The sequence below is a fragment of the Moschus berezovskii genome, chromosome 6 (genome assembly GCF_049115385.1).
Source record: "Moschus berezovskii isolate FMDL1 chromosome 6, NW_MosBer_1.0, whole genome shotgun sequence".
NCBI classification, from domain to species: Eukaryota; Metazoa; Chordata; class Mammalia; order Artiodactyla; family Moschidae; genus Moschus; species Moschus berezovskii.
In genome coordinates, this window is record NC_142465.1 from 40,521,927 (window position 1) to 40,539,707 (window position 17,781).

General features: G+C 36.7%; 1 protein-coding gene across 3 annotated transcripts in view; it reads right to left on the reverse strand.

The window, feature by feature from the left end:
* TMEM117 (transmembrane protein 117) overlaps window positions 1–17,781 on the reverse strand; it is a 660,208-nt gene that overhangs the window by 229,911 nt on the left and 412,516 nt on the right. For all 3 annotated transcript variants that reach the window (XM_088836963.1, XM_055394056.2, XM_055394055.2), the window contains one exon: window positions 11,194–11,291. In XM_088836963.1, coding sequence (XP_088693089.1) covers window positions 11,194–11,291 — 98 coding nt within the window. The remainder of the gene's footprint in view (window positions 1–11,193; window positions 11,292–17,781) is intronic.

Here is a 17,781-nt window from a genome sequence, read left to right on the forward strand (position 1 = left end):
TGGGTTGGGAAGATTCCCTGGAGAAAGGATAGGTTACCCACTCCAGTATTCTGGCCTGGAGAATTCCATGGCCTGGAGAAATCCATGGGATCGCAAAGAGTCAGACATGACTGAGCAACTTTCAATTTCACTTTAGGTTAAAAATACACATGTGAGAACAAACTTAGTTTTATCTGATCCAACACTTGCCTATACATTCGATCTCTAGTTCATCAGAAAGCTTCCCAGGTGCAACAACAAACATCAAAGCAGTTCAGTCTTTAACATGGTTAATGCATCCATCCTTTCTTCTAAAGAGAGAAGGTACAGGGAGATCTGCCCAGCAGGGGAAAATGTAGGAATAGGATATTCTGAAAACAAGAGCTGGCATTAAGGAACCAGAACTGCTGGGGGGAATTCAGAAAGAAAGAAACTGAACATGGGTGGGGACTGTCACAGGCCTCAGCTTGTCTTTGATGAACCTTGCCCTGTATTCTTTAACTGCTTTAGTTTTGATCAGTGGCTCATGAAATAAACAATGATTCATTCCAGTTGATAACAGTAAAAGATCTGCCTTGCAGAGAAAGTTGAAATATTATTTACCAGCAATCCTGGTTTGAGAACCAATCAACTGTGAGTTTGCAAAAGTGAATGACGTACCACAGAAACTGAGTTGGTGGCTCGCCCATCTCAGCGCTGAATGTGAACCAAAATGAATCATGGGCACTAAACAACCAGCTGTACTTGGTGACACTGAGACTTCGCTGTTGTCTCATTCAGTCTGCAAAAAGCTGATGGACAGTTATGATGGGAGTGATTTAAATAAAGATTGACAGCCCTTCTGAAATACTAATTATCTCCTGAACAGGAAACTTTAATTCTAACAGGCAGGTTTTGACCAAAGCCCATATGCTAGCAGAGACAGTTTAAGACATTTGTACTGTGGCACTTTGTATATAAATATATATACAGGATGAAGATAAATACCTCAAAATATTCCACTAATAGTTACTAGGGAAATAGCAAGAGTGAAGATAATATTTGGGCTTTCTAATAGGTAGAGTCATAGAAATACTTGGAGTTTTGTTAATATGAAAGACTTGCATTTTTATTCTGTTAGAGAAAGTGGGGTGGGGCGCATTCATGAGAAAGAAGGAAAAGACAGGCAAGGGTTCCTACACCGCTGAGATGAACTGAGTCACTAAATTTGGTTAAATGCTGCTTTTTTTCTTCTAGAATTTATTGTTTCTATTTTAATTTTGTGCATTTATACTATTATATGTGAACTCAGGGACCTTAGAAAACATGACCTATACTTTAGAAATGTAATAAGTATGACTTAGGCCTCCCAGCCCAGGGGAGTACTCCACTTGACCAGTAAATTTAAAACTGAAGAGGAATAATTCTGTTCTACCAATAACTGTTACACAGAAAAACTATGCAGTATTTCCCAGCCATTTTAAAGGGCATTTTCTTTCAAAGATTTATAAATCAAAGGATTGTTCCTGGGCTCAGGGTTGCTATTCCAGGCTTAGCAATTAAAATCAGTTCAGTTCAGTTCAGTTCAGTCGCTCAGTCGTGTCCGACTCTCCGCGACCCCATGAATCACAGCACGCCAGGCCTCCCTGTCCATCACCAACTCCCGGAGTACACTCAAACTCATGTCCACAGAGTCGGTGATGCCATCCAGCCATCTCATTCTCGGTCTTCCCCTTCTCCTCCCGCCCCCAACCTTTCCCAGCATCAGAGTCTTTTCCAGTGAGTCAACTCGTCTCATGAGGTGGCCAAAGTATTGCAATTAAAATAAAGGCCTATAATAGGGAGGTTCATGTGTGCTAAGTTGCTTCAGTTGTGTCTGACTCTTTGTGACCCTATGGACTATAGCCCGCCACGCTCCTCCATCCATGGGACTCTTCGGGAAAGAATACTGGAGTGGGTTTCCATGCGCTCCTCCAGGGGATCTTCCCAACTCAGTGATAGAACCCACATCTCTTACTTGTCCTGCAATTACCACTAGTGCCACCTGGGAAGCCCCATAAGAAGGAAGTACTAGTAAGCAAGATAACACCAGTTTATTGAATTCCTTTTCCTTAAACTTAACTCACCTTTAAGAGATGAGGGAAAAATCCTACATTTAAAGTTTTCAGGGTCAGTGTGTGGTTAATGTTAAGTCACTGGAGAAACATATCCCATGCTATTTTAATTGACTTTACACATCTTGTAACCAAGATGATTTTTTTAAAACTGAAAATAAACATTTCTAAACATTTTTCAGAAAAAAACTCCTAAGCACTATCAGTCTTCTTATAAACACATCAGTTAATCAAAAAGTCAAAATACTTTTAATTATCCTCATCATTTTCAATGAAGTCTTTTATCTGAAGAAATTTTCAGTAATGTCATAGAGTATCATAGATTTGACAGTCCTCACCAAAGTAGTCAACATGACAAGGGTATATTTAATGCTTACTGTGTACCAGGAACACAGTCTTAGGGACATGGTAAGATGCTGTCATGCTCTCAAGTAATGTGATCTGAGCGGAAATATGGAGAGAACTGAGTCACCATTTGACTTTAATACATTTCTTTAAATTTTTAAAGATTTTTAATTTAAAACTCTATTAACTATTTATTCTCTATCTTCCTACTAAAACATGAGAATAACAAACAGTAAATTGTCACCACAGAATTTAACAACTTTTCATTCAATACTTGGGCAGCAAATAATTTCAAATGAGCTCTATCTCTTGGGGGAAAAATGAATATGCTCTGGATGAAACAAATACATTGATAACCAAATCAGTAAACTACATTTAAATTTTCCTGGGAAATATTAATTTTTAAATATAAATGTTCCTCTAGTTTTCTCTGTCACCTTCTGAATCTCCTCACTGTTCCTCTTTCCTCTTCTTCTAAACATGGGTTGACACTTGATACAAGAGAGGTACAAGTCTGGAATCTGTCAGCAACATTCCAGAAAACCATTCTAGTCAAGCTCATCACTGATAGTAATTTTAGAGTGAAATCCCATTGACACTTTGCATTTTGATCTTATTTGATATATCACCAGCATTTCACTGTTGACATGACTGTCTCTTGACATTCTCTCTTTTCTTGGAATCCATGACACACCTCTTTTGGAATTTTCATTCTTTTTGTCTCCTCTTTCTCTGTCTTCTCTGCAGATGCCTCTTCTGTCTGCTCCTAAATAAAAGAGCTCTGCAGGTTTATTCTAGCAGATCTTTTCACTGTGTACATGTGTGTGTGCGGGCACACTAAGTCCCTTCAGTTGTGCCATACTCTTTGCAACCCTATGGACCATAGCCTGACAGGCTCCTCTGACCATGCAATTCTCCAGGCAAGAACACTGGAGTGGGTTGCCATTTCCTTCTCCAGAGGATCTTCATGACCCAGGAATCGAACCCGCTCTCTCACGAGTCCTGCATTGGCAGGCAGTTCTTTACCGCTAGCGTCACCTGGGAAGCCATCTTTTCATTCTACACCCACTCAAACACTGTATATATGTAGACATTGACATCTACAAAAGTATAAAAATGTAAATCAAAATAAAAACGTTAGTTGTATTTTTGTCTCAGACATCACTCCTTAGCTTCACATCCATATAGAGAACTGCACACGAGGTGTCTCAATTAGTATATCAAATTCAATGTGCTCAAGTCTGGATTCACTACACCTCTCCTTAAGACAGTCCTCCACCAGGATTTCCTATCTCAGTGAGTACCATGATCACCTTTTCAGTGGCTCAAGCCTAACCACTCAACAATACCCTGAACGTCCTCTGCCTCACCTCAATCCACATACCTAACCAATCCTCATGTTTCTGGCTACTCCTTATCCTGGATGACATCTCACCCCTAGGTAAACCATCCCTATAGCTCACCTGAAACTACACCACAGCACTTACACCTTGGTAGGTATTTCCTCCTACTACCATATTTCTCACAGGACAGAACATTATGCTGTCGGAGTCCTTATTTTCTCTTTCAAAGTTGTATTCTCAGCATCATAGAGAGCACCTGGTGCTCATAATACCAGTTGTTACATCTGCTGTTGTTCAGTCGCTCATTTGTGTCCAACTCTTTGCAAGCCCATGGACTGCAGCACACCAGGCTTCCCTGTCCTTCACTAACTCCCTGAGTTAGCTCAAACTCATGTCCGTTGAGTCATCCAATGCCATCCAACCATCTCATCCTCTATTGCACCCTTTTCCTCCTGGCCTCAATCCTTCCCAGCATCAAGGTCTTTTCCAATGAGTCACCAGTTTGCATTAGGTGGCCAAAGTATTGTAGCTTCAGTTTCAGCATCAGTCCTTCCAGTGAATTGTCAGTGTTGATTTTTTTCAGGATAGACTGGTTTCATCTCACTGCTTTCCAAGGGACTCTCAAGAGTCTTCTCCAGCTCACAATTTGAAAGCATCAGTTATTTGGTACTCAGCCTTCTTTATGGTCCAACTCTCACATCCATACATGACTACCGGAAAAACCATACCTTTGACTACAGGGACCTTTGTCAGCAACATGATGTCTCTGCTTTTTAATACTCTGTCTAGGTTTTTCTTTGGAGAAATAAATGGCAACCCACTCCAGTATTCTTGCCTGGAAAATTCCATGGACAGAGGAGCCTGTGGACTACAGTCCATGGGGTCGCAAAGAGTCAGACATGACTGAGCAACTGAGCATACATAGGTGTGTCATAACTTTTCTTCCAAAGAGCAAGCGTCTTTTAACTTCATGACTGCAGTCAGCATCCTCAGTGATTTTGGAGCCAAAAAAAATAAAAACTGCCATTGTTTCCGTAACATACCGTAATACCAGGTAAAGCAAAATAGTAACAACTGACACACAATGGTAAGTAAAAAGCCAGGACTGAAAGTCAGGCAACCTGCTCCAGTTGTGCTTCTAACCACTCCTAACCATATTGTACCCAATGCTTAAGCATTTACTTAAATAAGTTAATGAAAATATGACTTTTTCTATTCAATAAAATTATGTCTCAAAGGGCATGGGTATTAATGCCCAGGCATAAATATATGATTGAGGGTTAAATCCCTAAGGTATAAATATAAAATTTACTTTTTACATGAAAATCACCAAGTGATATAACACATCATTCTGAAAAAACAGTAATGCAACATCAATCATCTATTTATCCAGCAGTAGGAAACTCAACATTTAGCAAGAAAACCAGGTGAAGCATATCCTTGGATCCATCCACTGTGAAGTAGCCAGATTTAAATGGAGCCTGTTAACTTAGTGTAGTGTATAAAGTGAAGGTGACTGATTCAATAGGTACGGTTACATGACCTGGGCTAAAAATGTTCTGCTTTTCCTCACAGAGGCGGCTTTTAATTAAAGATAGACAACTGCATAAAGACACATGTTGAGGTGGAAGGAAGGCTGAAGGCAAAAAGACAAAATCCATCCAGAGAAAACATATGGGCTAATTTATTACTTGGGAAGTGAGGCAAAAAACTGCATACTCTAGTTGCCCCTGGAACCTTTCATGAATTATTGTCTATTTTGCTATAATGATGACGGAATTATACAGAACATATTAAATTATAATTAGTATCCTTTCTATTAAAAATCAATATGCAGTACTTTTCTAGTTAAAAATGTAGAGTCAGAGAATCTTGGAGTTTGATGAAAATTTTAAGTGATTTACCTTTTTTGTCATTCAATGTGAAAATCCTATATAGCAACCCTGAAGGATTATGTAGTCTTAGCAGGAATACTTCCACTGATGGGGAATTTAGCAGTACATCAGGCAGGCTCATTCAGCACTCAGAGGCTCATGTTATTAGGGCATTCTTTCATACTTGGACCTAAATCTGTTTCATGGGACTTATACTCATTGACTCATATTTTAGTCCATTTGGGCTATAATGGCAAAGTATCACACACTGGGTGACACATATACACCAGACATTTATTTCTCACAATTCTAGAGGCTGGAAGTCCAAGATGAAGGTATCAGCATGGTCGAGTTTGGTGATACCCTCCTTTCTAATTTATAGCTGGTGCCTTCTCAATGTGTCCTCACATGGTAGAAAGGTCTATGGCCTTTTTTATAAATGTACTAGTCCCATTTCTACAGGCACCACCATCACCACCTAAGCACCTCCCAAAGGTCCCACCATCACACAGGGCATCAAGAGTTCAACACAGGAATTTTGGAGGGACGCAAACATTCAGACTATAGCAGTCCCTATTCTGCTCTCTGGAGTAAAGCAGACAGAATTACTCTCTAACACCTTAGTCTTAATATAGAAAATAGCATTGCAGAGCTGAAAGGACTGCATGAAGTAACAAACATCCCTTTTACAGAAAAGAAAATGGAAACTCAAAGTAGTAATATAGAACATACATCTGGATATTAGTAAAGCTGTTACTAAACCCTTCTGACTGATATTTCCCCAATTCTCCAGTCCTTTTTATTACTTTATTCCATTTATTATTATTTTTATTATGTTACTCTCCCACACATATATATTAAGATAATAATCATTTCTTGATTAGCTCTTGTCTGGTCAAATAACCTTGTTAGACTTGAGTAATAACCATAATACTCAAAGTAGAAAAACCAGCATCAGCTCATTTATTTCTCAGTCAAGAATAAAGATAATCATGATCAAAAGTTGCCAGCCCAAACCATAAGGGCACTAGATAAAGTACTTTTTTAAAAATATACAAAGTGAAAAAATTAGTTTAAAACTCGACCTTCAAAAAACTAGGATCATGGCATCTAGTCCCATCTATGCATCAATTCATGGCAAATAGATGGGAAACAATGGAAACAGGGAGAGACTTTATTTTGGGGGGCTCCAAAATCACTGAAGATGGTGACTGCAGCCATGAAATTAAAAGACGCTTGCTCCTTGGAAGAAAAGCTTTGACCAACCTAGACAGCATATTAAAAAGCAGAGACATTACTTTGCCAACAAAGTCTGTTTAGTCAAAGCTATTTTTTTTCCAGTAGTCATGTATGGATGTGAGAGTAGGACTACAAAGAAAGCTGAGCACAGAAGAATTGATGCTTTTGAACTGGTATTGGGGAAGACTTTTGAGAGTCACTTGGACTGCAAGGAGAACCAACCAATCAATCCTAAAGGAACTCAGTCCTGAATATTCATTGGAAAGACTGATGCTGAAGCTGAAACTCCAAAACTTTGTCCACCTGATGCGAAGAACTGGCTCATTGGAAAAGACCCTGATGCTGGTAAAGCCTGAAGGCATAAGGACAAGGGGATGACAGAGGATGAGATGGTTGGATGGCATCACCAACTGGATAGACATGAGTTTGAACAAACTGCAGGAATTGGTGATAGGGAAGCCTGGCATGCTGCAGTCCATGGAAAGAGTTGGACATGACTGAGTGACTGAACTGATCTGAATCATCAAATACAGAAAAAATGAAATGGAATCTCTTCTATGCAACAGAGTAGAATGGAAGAAGTCGGTTGTACCCAGACACACACAGTCATACACTATGCTTTCCAAGTCTAAGCATCTAATTAATCACAGGCCACAGTTTTTACCAAATGCTTTGGCACTCTAACATCTGCACTGCCAGCTTTCTAGCCTCCATCATTGGTTTCCTTGCCATTTTCTGTCAAGCCCTTAAAGACAAAAATTTTCACTTTCTGCTGTGACAGCACTCCACTTTTTAGGGTACATCAGGGTTTTTGTTGCCCTATCAAACATCCCCAAATCTCAGTGGCTTAACATTTGCAAAGACTTATTCCTCACTCACACTACATGTGTTGTTAAGGATGCTGGCTCTATTCTGGTCATTCATGGAGCCTGAATGACAAGGGCTCCAGGTAGACACAAACTCCAACAGTGGCTACCAAGAAAGGAGCCATTTTCAATGCTTCTTATTGGCAATTAAGTGCTTCTACTTAGAGGTAATGCATGTCTCTTCCACTCACATTTTAATTGGTCAAAACAAGTCATGTGATCAGAGGGCACAGAAAAGTGTAGTCCTCTTAATGTGTCTCCAGGGCAAGGAACTGAAGTATCTGTGAAGCCCAAATGACCCACCAGCTCTTCCAATTTCTTCTTCCACTGATACTCCTACTAATTACAAAAGAGTGTCTTCCCTTATTTTTTAATATAAGACTTTGGGAAACATCTTTGCAACATGTTTTCCCTCAAAAGCATATAAACTGTGTCTCCAGAGAGTAAATAAAGCAGGAAGATAGACGTTAACATAAATATTATACTACTTGTTATGTTATGTCCATGTTTATGTACACATTTACTCAGGTGAGTGAAAATAGGCTTTGGGCGTCCCTCTGGAAAATAGAACAGTATGCAGCATTAACTTGGGGCTTCCCTGATGGCTGAGACATAAAGAATTATCCTGCAATGCAGGATACTTGGGTTCAATTTCTGGATCAGGAAGATCCCCTGGATCAGGGAATGGCTATCCACCCCAATATTCTTACCTGGAGAATTCCATGGACAGAGGAGCCTGGAAGGCTACTGTCCATGAGGTTGCAAAGATCAGACACAACTGATTACACACACATTATGGCATTACTTTAGGATTTAGATTTTAAATTTTTATTCTTTGTAGTTAACAAAAGACCTGGAATGGGGTTTTGGAAGGGTAGTTCTATAGTCTGTCCTTTTGCATTTAGTATTTTCAAACCTACCACAGTTGAGTCTCCTTCCAAGCCTTAAAGGTCCATGAAATATACCTTTGCACATTTACTGAAAGAAAGAACCATTTCCTCTGGTGTAGAAACATCTATTACTAAGAATCAAGGAGAACTTAGCCACATAGTTGCAAATGAAATACTTTCTGACAGACTCAGAAATGTGAGTTAAAGCAGCTACATATAGGTAAAAGCTGTTTCCCACAACATAATTGCATGTTGTAATGTTTAAACTCTGGCACATAATCACACTGCAACTTATAAAGGGTTTCCTTTGCAAAATTTCTTTACTACAGATTTCTTCTTTTCTTTACATAAATTCATCTCTCCTTAACTAGGGAAAGCCAAAAACAAACAAACAAACAAAAAACCCTCTTTTTGAATGGGTGACACAGAGTATATAAATATGATCTTTTATTTCATTTAAAACCTTGCCTATGATTTCTATATTTTTATCTCCTAGAGCTTAAAAAACAAATGTTCTTTATACTTGCTAAATCCCTTTTATCTGAAAAGTAGAAACAAAAAGGGAGATTTCTTTGCTTCCCACATAATTTACTTATTCACCTTTTTACGTCAGATTTTCCTTTTTTTAAAACCATGAATACTGTTGTCAAGATAATCTGACTGTATATAATGGATAAAATAGGAAAAAATATGTTCAAAGTGGTATTTAAATTTTCCTCTGGTTGTTTTATGCTCTCCATGCTCTGAAATATAAGAATGAAAAATCATCTCTCAAAAATATTATCTAATAAACAAAGTGTGTGTTAGTTCCTTAGTTGTGTCTGACTCTTTGCAACTGCAGCCTGCGATAATCAATGGACTGCCTTTGAATACACATTTAATAATACAAAATATCTGTAAGCATAGTAAACGGATTTTTAAAAAATAAATGACTATCTTAGTTATTTATTTTTGGCCACTCCAAGGGGCATGTGGGATCTTAGTTCCTTGGCCAGGGATTGAACCCATGTGCTGGGAGCATGCAGTCTTGACCACTGGACTGCCAGGGAAATCCCCCACAGTAAATGGATATTTTAAAAGAGACATAGCCCATAACCACTTTCAATATTAGAGTTTATCCCCTTTTAAATCACGATTCTTAAAACCCCTGTACAGAATTCTATAGGGTAGAATGATCTTCCAGAATGTCAACTCTTATTTAGCACCATTACCTAAATAATGATTAAGGATAATCATTTGGAATTTGCACACCAATGTATCCTTGGTTTTTCTAGAAATAGTCTAGTATAAAGATTAAGAATTGGAGCCTTAAAGTCAGAGACCTATACTTATAGTAATAACACTTACTTATAGGGTTATCAGGATAAAATGAGTAAATACTCAGCACAGAGACTGGAGCAAATCATACCTTCAGTAAATACATGCTATAATTGTTATATTATATATTATTTGGTTAAGCTACATGGGGAGCTTACAAATAGGAAAAGATAAAAAGTTAAATGCATCATAAAAATAGGCCACACTTGACTCATAGAGACAAGTTGTGAATAAACATCTACAAAATCATATTCATTTTTATATTATTAAAAATCTATTTTTACTTGCTAATAATTGAATTCAAAATACTATATATCCAAAGCAACATTTAGTAATATTGCTAAAGCATAAAGATAGCTTAGAGTGTATACTTTCCTCCAAGTACTTAGTGACCATGATTTCTGTAGTCTGTACATGAAAATAAATATGTAAATAAACCCTCTGAATTAAATCCAAGAATAAAGAGATTTTACTTTTTCTTTTTGAAATGCAGGTAAACAGCATGCATTTTAAGCAATTTATGAAGTTTGAATTATCATCAATTACAAGGCTTCTGAGTGTCAGAGTAGATAACTTTTCACACATCAGGTTGAATCCCTGTGCTTGCGCAGTGTCACACAGCCTGGTGAAGAGCCCTTCTTGCTGTTTCTGTACTCCTACCATTTCTGTCTAAGCTTGTTCAAATATATATAAATAGCATTGACTCTGCAAAAAATCAAAGTTCCATAAGACATGGATTGTTTTCTCATTGCAATAATTGGGCTGGACAACTAAAGGAAATTACAAAGAAGTGCCAATGAGCCAGATGTGATCTGTAAAGAATTTCCCTCCTGGTACGATTTATTCAAAGCAAAATTACATCCTATCAAATATGCTGGAAATTCAGTATTTACTGAATTTTATATCAGATTTCATTGAAAATTCTAGCTTATTTTTACTGAGTCAAAAACCTACTTACCCCTTATAAAATCTTATTTGCTTTACTGTATTAGTAAAGGTATCTCTTGTAAATGGGTATATGCAACAATGTGTAGGCAAAAAGTGATTTGTTAGGATAATGGTTTTCATCCTTTTAATGATGGAGTATAGTGTCCACCAGAAATGCCTCTCTAGATAGAATTCTATATATTTAAAGAATATATATAAGAATAAAGAATTTATAGAATTCTATATATTGAAAGAAAACTCATTCACAAGTCTTTTGTGAATGAGGCAATATACAGTCAATAAATGAAACAGCCCCTTACCAGAATAAAATGATCCTAACATTTCCTTTCTTCCAGAAAGCTCTTGCAGATTTTCCCCAGTCAGGATAGGGTTTGTCCTGAAGCATCATATCAGTGACCTGCAACAATGAGAGAAACTTACTAGGCACTCTCATAAACCTTCCATTCAGTTTTAAATATATATATATATATACACATAAATTATATATATATATATAATCCACATTTTGCTAATAAAATATTTAACATTAGAACACATGCAGAGATAAAAATTACAGGATATATTTCCTTCAGTTAAAAGTTTTCACAGTTCATTTGACTTTACATAATGAATGAGCATATTTAAGGTCATTCAACATATCAAATAGTGATTTCTTTTAAAAACATCCATCCAGATGATCTTATATAAGGAAGCATCTGAAGATACTGTTAATTTCTCCATAGAAACAAAAACATAATATTTAAATTAAATGCCATATTCTTTTAAAATGTGTCTAAATCAAAAACTCCAAAATTCAAATATTTCCTGATGTGCTGAGGCTTTTACCTGTACTACTAGTTGAAATAGTGGTGTCTTTTTTCTCCCTTTTCCTTTCAGTGGTACAAACCCTTTAAAAAATATATTTATTTATTTATTTCGCTGCATCAGGTCTGAGTAGCAGCACGTGTGATCTTTCACTGTGGCATGCAGGCTTTCTCTTCTCTAGCTGTGGCACGTGGGCTAGTTGCCCCGAGGCATGTGGGATCTTAGTTCCCAGACCAGGGGCCAACCCCATGTCTCCTGCTTTGGGAGGTGGATTCTTAAAAAATGGACCACCAGGGAAGTCCCAAGACTTGAACCCTTTTTATGGCACATTTATTCTAATTATCCAGCATTCTCTCAGAAACGTTCTACTTCTTTTTCTCACACACACAGATCCTGACATCTTGGGTAGAGTCATATTACCACTGTGATGTTTTCCCTGTTCCTTCCAACTGTGGTTCTTGAGTAATCCTTCTTCTGTCACGTATCCCTTTCCACCTTCTATTTTACTCATTTATGTACTATTTCCCCTATCTTCTTTACATTTTAAAATTCTTGAAGATGAAGATTTGTCTTTGTTTCCCTTTTAATGTCTAAGAATCTTTTACATAATGAAAATGAAAGTGAAGTCACTCAGTCGTGTCCGACTCTTTGCGACTCCATGGACTGTAGCCTTCCAGACTCCTCCATCTATGGAATTTTCCAGACAAGAACACTGGAGTGGGGTGCCATTTCCTTCTCCAGGAGATCTTCCCAACCCAGGGATTGAACCCGGGTCTCCCACATTGTAGGCAGATGCTCTACTGTCTGAGCCACCAGGGAAGTCTTTTACATAAAAGACTTCAAAATATTTGCTCAAAGAAGATACAAGGAAATCAACTGATACAAATGCATGCTTGTTTTTACAAATGTATTAACAGCAAGACAGGGGTAAGAGGTTAAGAGGTATAAACTCCTATATATAAAATAAATAAGCTAAAAGGACATATTGTACCACACAGGGAACATAGTCAATATTTTATAATAACTTTAAATAGAGTATAATCTATAAAATACTGAATTATATTGTACACCTGAAACTAATATAATACTGCAAATCAACTATACTTCAATTTTAAAAAGCACAAAAATGCATTAACAAAGTAAACTGCTCACTGGCCACATCTCATATTAATAGCTTCAGCCAATATTAAAAATAATCATAAGTAAATAACCTACTACAAAAGTATTTTTAAAAAACTGATAGAGATGGGGAATCTTTTTCTAATAAAAAATAATGAACTGTATTTGTGTATGTACATACACATGTTCCTTTTTCCACAAAATATACCTTCCTTTTAAGAGAATAATATTTCATTACTTATACATTTAACTGATAGAGTTCAAACTCAAACAAAACAAATTCAAAATTAAGAAAATATATAGGATGAGACATACTGAATTGAGTTAGGAAGCATTTTCATCATCCATTAAAATATACTTTTTCTTGCTCTTTTAAAGTGTTAACATTACATTTAAGTGTGACTTCCAACAATGATCTGACTGAAATGGAATGGGTGAGATTTAATCATTTATGATGAAAGATTTTGACTGGGTGGAGGGGGGATGTCTTCTGGCTCAGTGACCCCTTCAATATTACTGGAATTTCTGTGGAAGGCACACCAATTCTCAGGCAAGCCCATTTTGATGTGCTAAGAAATGGTCTCTAGAAACACTCACTGGCATGCTAGTTATTAAGATGCAATCAGAACAGACGGTGAGGAGCCCAGTCTCCAGGAAATATTCACTCATTTCTTTATACTCTCTTTTCAACATCACCTCTTGGATAGAACTCTCAAGCTTCTCTTGGTTGATGACAACCAAAGCAAGTTCAGGGACCGCCACTGAATAACACTGAATTTATTATACCTCTGTCTAACTCAGGGCTTACACCAACTTTGTGTGACGTGGTTTTATTATTGAATCTGAAGATTCAAGCATAAGTAAATAAAATAAAATAAATTTTCAGTTTATTTCTTTAAACTGTTAGTGACTTTGGTAATTGTGAATGCAAGTAATATTATGAATTCAAAAGGGAGAAACACTTGTTTCACCTACTTTTAAAGGAAACTTATTTATTAATGACTTTATTATTATTTTCTTCACTTTACAATTACAAGATTTTATTTGCTCACTCAGACTACTGCCTATAGATTATATCTTCAGTCTATAGGGATTCATGGTATTTAACAGAATGAACAGGGGAAAGATGATACAATAAAAGTGAACCATGAATCAAGTGAGTTACATGCTTACTAGAAAATGAGTAAAGACAAAAGCAGAGACATTTAAATTCCATATATTCTTGGGCATAAAAAGAGTTTTATATCATAACTCCCCTTAAGGAAAGAATTGCTATTCTTCCAAGTATAATGACTTCATCCACTATTCCTTCATAATCGTCTTGAATAACAATTCTCTTGTCAAATTTTATTTTTTACAAAACCTCAAGGTTAAGTAAATAAATACTTAAACAAATATTTCATTTTTCACCAGTTTTGTAACAGATTTAATTAATTCTGTTCAGCAATATTTATCCTGTTTCAGAAAGTGGCTGCATGGTAATAAATATTTTCAAGGTACAGAATGATTACTGGGTGGATTTTATTCAATTTTCAATGTTTTCTCCAGGGCACTTTCTGGGAAATACTTATTATATTTTCTAGAAGGAGGCAATCTGCTGCTCTATACCAATTATTACAGCAGCATGTTTTGTAAAAATGACATTCAAGGATAAAGGCTTTTTTCAGGAAAATGGCAAGATGAGGCAAAGAACATTTTTCTGATGCCAGACAGCTGGTCTTTCTCACCGCCAGCTCCAACTCTTTATTTTAAGTCATATCATCAGATCAATGTCAGGTCACTTGCAGCTAAATTGGCAGGAGCAGAGACAGTCATTAAAGGGATGCATTCAATAAAGAAAAATCCAATTACCTTCTGCATTAGAGAAATCAAATTCATTTCTTGTATTGGTCAAGGACAGTCTTTGTGGGAAAAGATGCAGGAAAGGGGGTGCTGAGGACAATGCAAAAAAAGGTTGCTATGTAACATAAATATGATGCAAAACTTGCTGATGCTTCTCTCTAAGGAAAATTATTAGAATTTGAAATTGTGGGACTTTCTAAGCTGAGAGATATTTGTTTAACTCTTTGAGTTTCACAATTGTTCCCTTACCCTTTCCTCTTTACTAGGTCTTTGCACAAAATTTAGAACTTCATTATGTTCCTTATTACATTATGCCTTGAAGGTAGTTTTATTCAGTAGAATACAAGCTTATTTTAAGATTTGATAAAGGACAACCCACTCCAGTATGCTTGCTTTTAGAATTCCATGGACAGAGGAGCCTGGCAGGCTATAGTGCAAGGGTTGCAGAGAGTCAGACATGACTGAGCGACTAACACTTTCACTTTCATTTTGCAGTCTGACCGGAAACATGAATATTGAGTTGCTTTTTTTTTTTTTCCAGTTCTTTAAATGTTTGGTAGATTTCACCAGTGAAACCATTACATCCAGTGGGCTTTTATTTGTTAGGATATTTTTGATTACTGATTCAGTTTTCTTACTAGTTATAGATCTATTTCTTCATAATGTAGTTTTGGTAGGTTTTGCATTTCTAGGAATTTCTCCATTTCATCTAGATTATCCCACTTTTTGCTATATTATTGTTCATAGTAATATTTTATAACCCTTTTTATTTCTGTAGAATCAATAGTAATGTCCTCACTTTCATTCAGATTTTAGTAATTTGAATCTTCTCTCTTATCTTTGTGTGGCTAAAAGTTTATTATATTTATTGATCTTTTCAAAGAAAAAACTCCTGGTTTTATGAATTTTCTGTATTATATTTCTACTTTTATAGAGAGCTAGATATATATCAAGTTTTAAAAGTCAGTGTTAATTGTGTCCAGTAAGTCTTTGCGATCCCACAGACTATAGCCCACCAAGTTCCTCTGTCCATGGAATTCTCCAGGCAAAAATACTGGAGTGGGTAGCTATTCCCTTCTCCAGTGGATCTTCCTAACCCAGGGATTGAACCCAGGCCTCCTGCATTGCAGACAGGTTCTTTACCATCTGATCCACTGAATATGAAAGAAAGTAATCTCTACGGGAATCTAAGTGAAAACTTTGCTCCTGTGTGAGTTGAGTGTATGTGATGTGGAGAGTAAAAGGACAGCAGGAAAATAACAATAACGTTAGTAATACCTTACATTTGCTAGTAAACTTAATGGATTACAAAATCTTAGATGTACTTTTCTTAACAATTGTTCAATTTTATGTCATTATATCCTACCTTTTGTCCATAGAGAAAGAAAAATTAGTGAGCAGGGTTACGCTAATGTACTATTAATACTTTGTTCAGCAGTTAGCCTGCCCTACTTCCCATCCATGTTTTATCGCTAACTAGCTTTAGATTTGGGGCAAAATAATCAGCCCCTCTGTGTCTCAGTTTCTTATTCATCATCTCTCTGTGTTAACTGCACAGTCCATGGACCGTAACCTGCCGGGCTCCTCTGTCCATAGGATTTTCCAGACAGGAAGACTGAAGTGGGTTGCCATTTCCTTCTCCAGGGGATCTTTCCGACCCAGGGGTCAAACTCAGATCTCCTGCATTGTAGGCAGATTCTTTACCATCTCAGCCACTGTTCTTCATCTAAGGGCACATAATACATATTAACAGGTGTTATAATAGTAATAATTGATGTTTTGTGGTTGATATCTGGAACTTCTACCCAATCATTCTGCCTCCTGTGGCTGTGTGGAGTAACTGGATTTGGAGTCAAAGGGATTGACAACCAAATCATCACTTCCATAAAGACAAGACTATCATATACTGAAGTGTTAGAAAATGATGAAAATATCCTATAAAGTTAAAAATATGTTATAGTTTAAAATTGCTGTTAAAAAGTAAAGCAATGGAGGTCAGCAACAAAAGGCTGCAACAATCTAAGACGGTTTCCTAGAAGATTTATGTAATGTAACTGAGCATTCATTTGCATTTTAACATTCCCCACCTTTTCCAGTCTCATTTTCTTAGCCCAATTATACATGCAGGTACTCAAATGTAGGTGGTGGTGGTGGTTCAGTTGTTAAGTCATGTCCGACTCTTACAATACTATGGACTGTAGCCTGCCAGACTCCTCTGTCCATGGGATTTTCCAGGCAAGAATACTGGAGTGGGTTGCCATTTCCTTCTCCAAATGTAGGTACTACATACAGTTTTATGTTTAGCATGTGATATTACTGAAAATACTGATTTATTAAGGATACAATATCAAAACATAATAACAATAACTATAGTTATATAGTGCCTCTCTTGATATAGCTATTACGCAGTGAAGTATTATTTAAGGGATATAGTGCAATTCTATTAAGCATATACATTAACGGTATTAATGAACAAATTTACACATACAATTTTGCATTCTCATTTGAAACTTTTCTCTATTTAACCATATACCTTGCATATTATACAAAAGAACATGCACAGCTACTTAAATAATTTATTCCTTTATTTTTCTCTCCTATATCTTATGAGCGTTCTACTGAAATATGGGCTTCCCTGGTGGCACATTGGTAAAGAAGTACCTGCCAATGCAGGAGATGCAAGAGATTCAGGTTCAATCCCTAGGTTGAGAAAATCCCCTGGAGTAAGAAATGGTTACTCACACCAGTATTCCTGTCTGGAAAATTCCAAGGACAGAGGAGTTTGGTGGGCTACAGCCATTGGGGTCGCAAAGCATTGAAAGCGACCGAGTCACTGAGCAAACACACACACACACACTACTGAAATATAAAAGGTTTCTAATTTTCTGATTATTATCTTTAAAATTAAACTTCATTTAATAGACATATTTTATTATTTCTTTCAATGTCATTTACTCCCTAGTAAATCACTGTGGATGCTGATTGCAGCCATGAAATTAAAAGACGCTTACTCCTTGGAAGGAAAGTTATGACCAACCTAGATAGTATATTAAAAAGCAGAGACATTACTTTGCCAACAAAGGTCCGCCTAGTCAAGGCTATGGTTTTTCCAGTGGTCATGT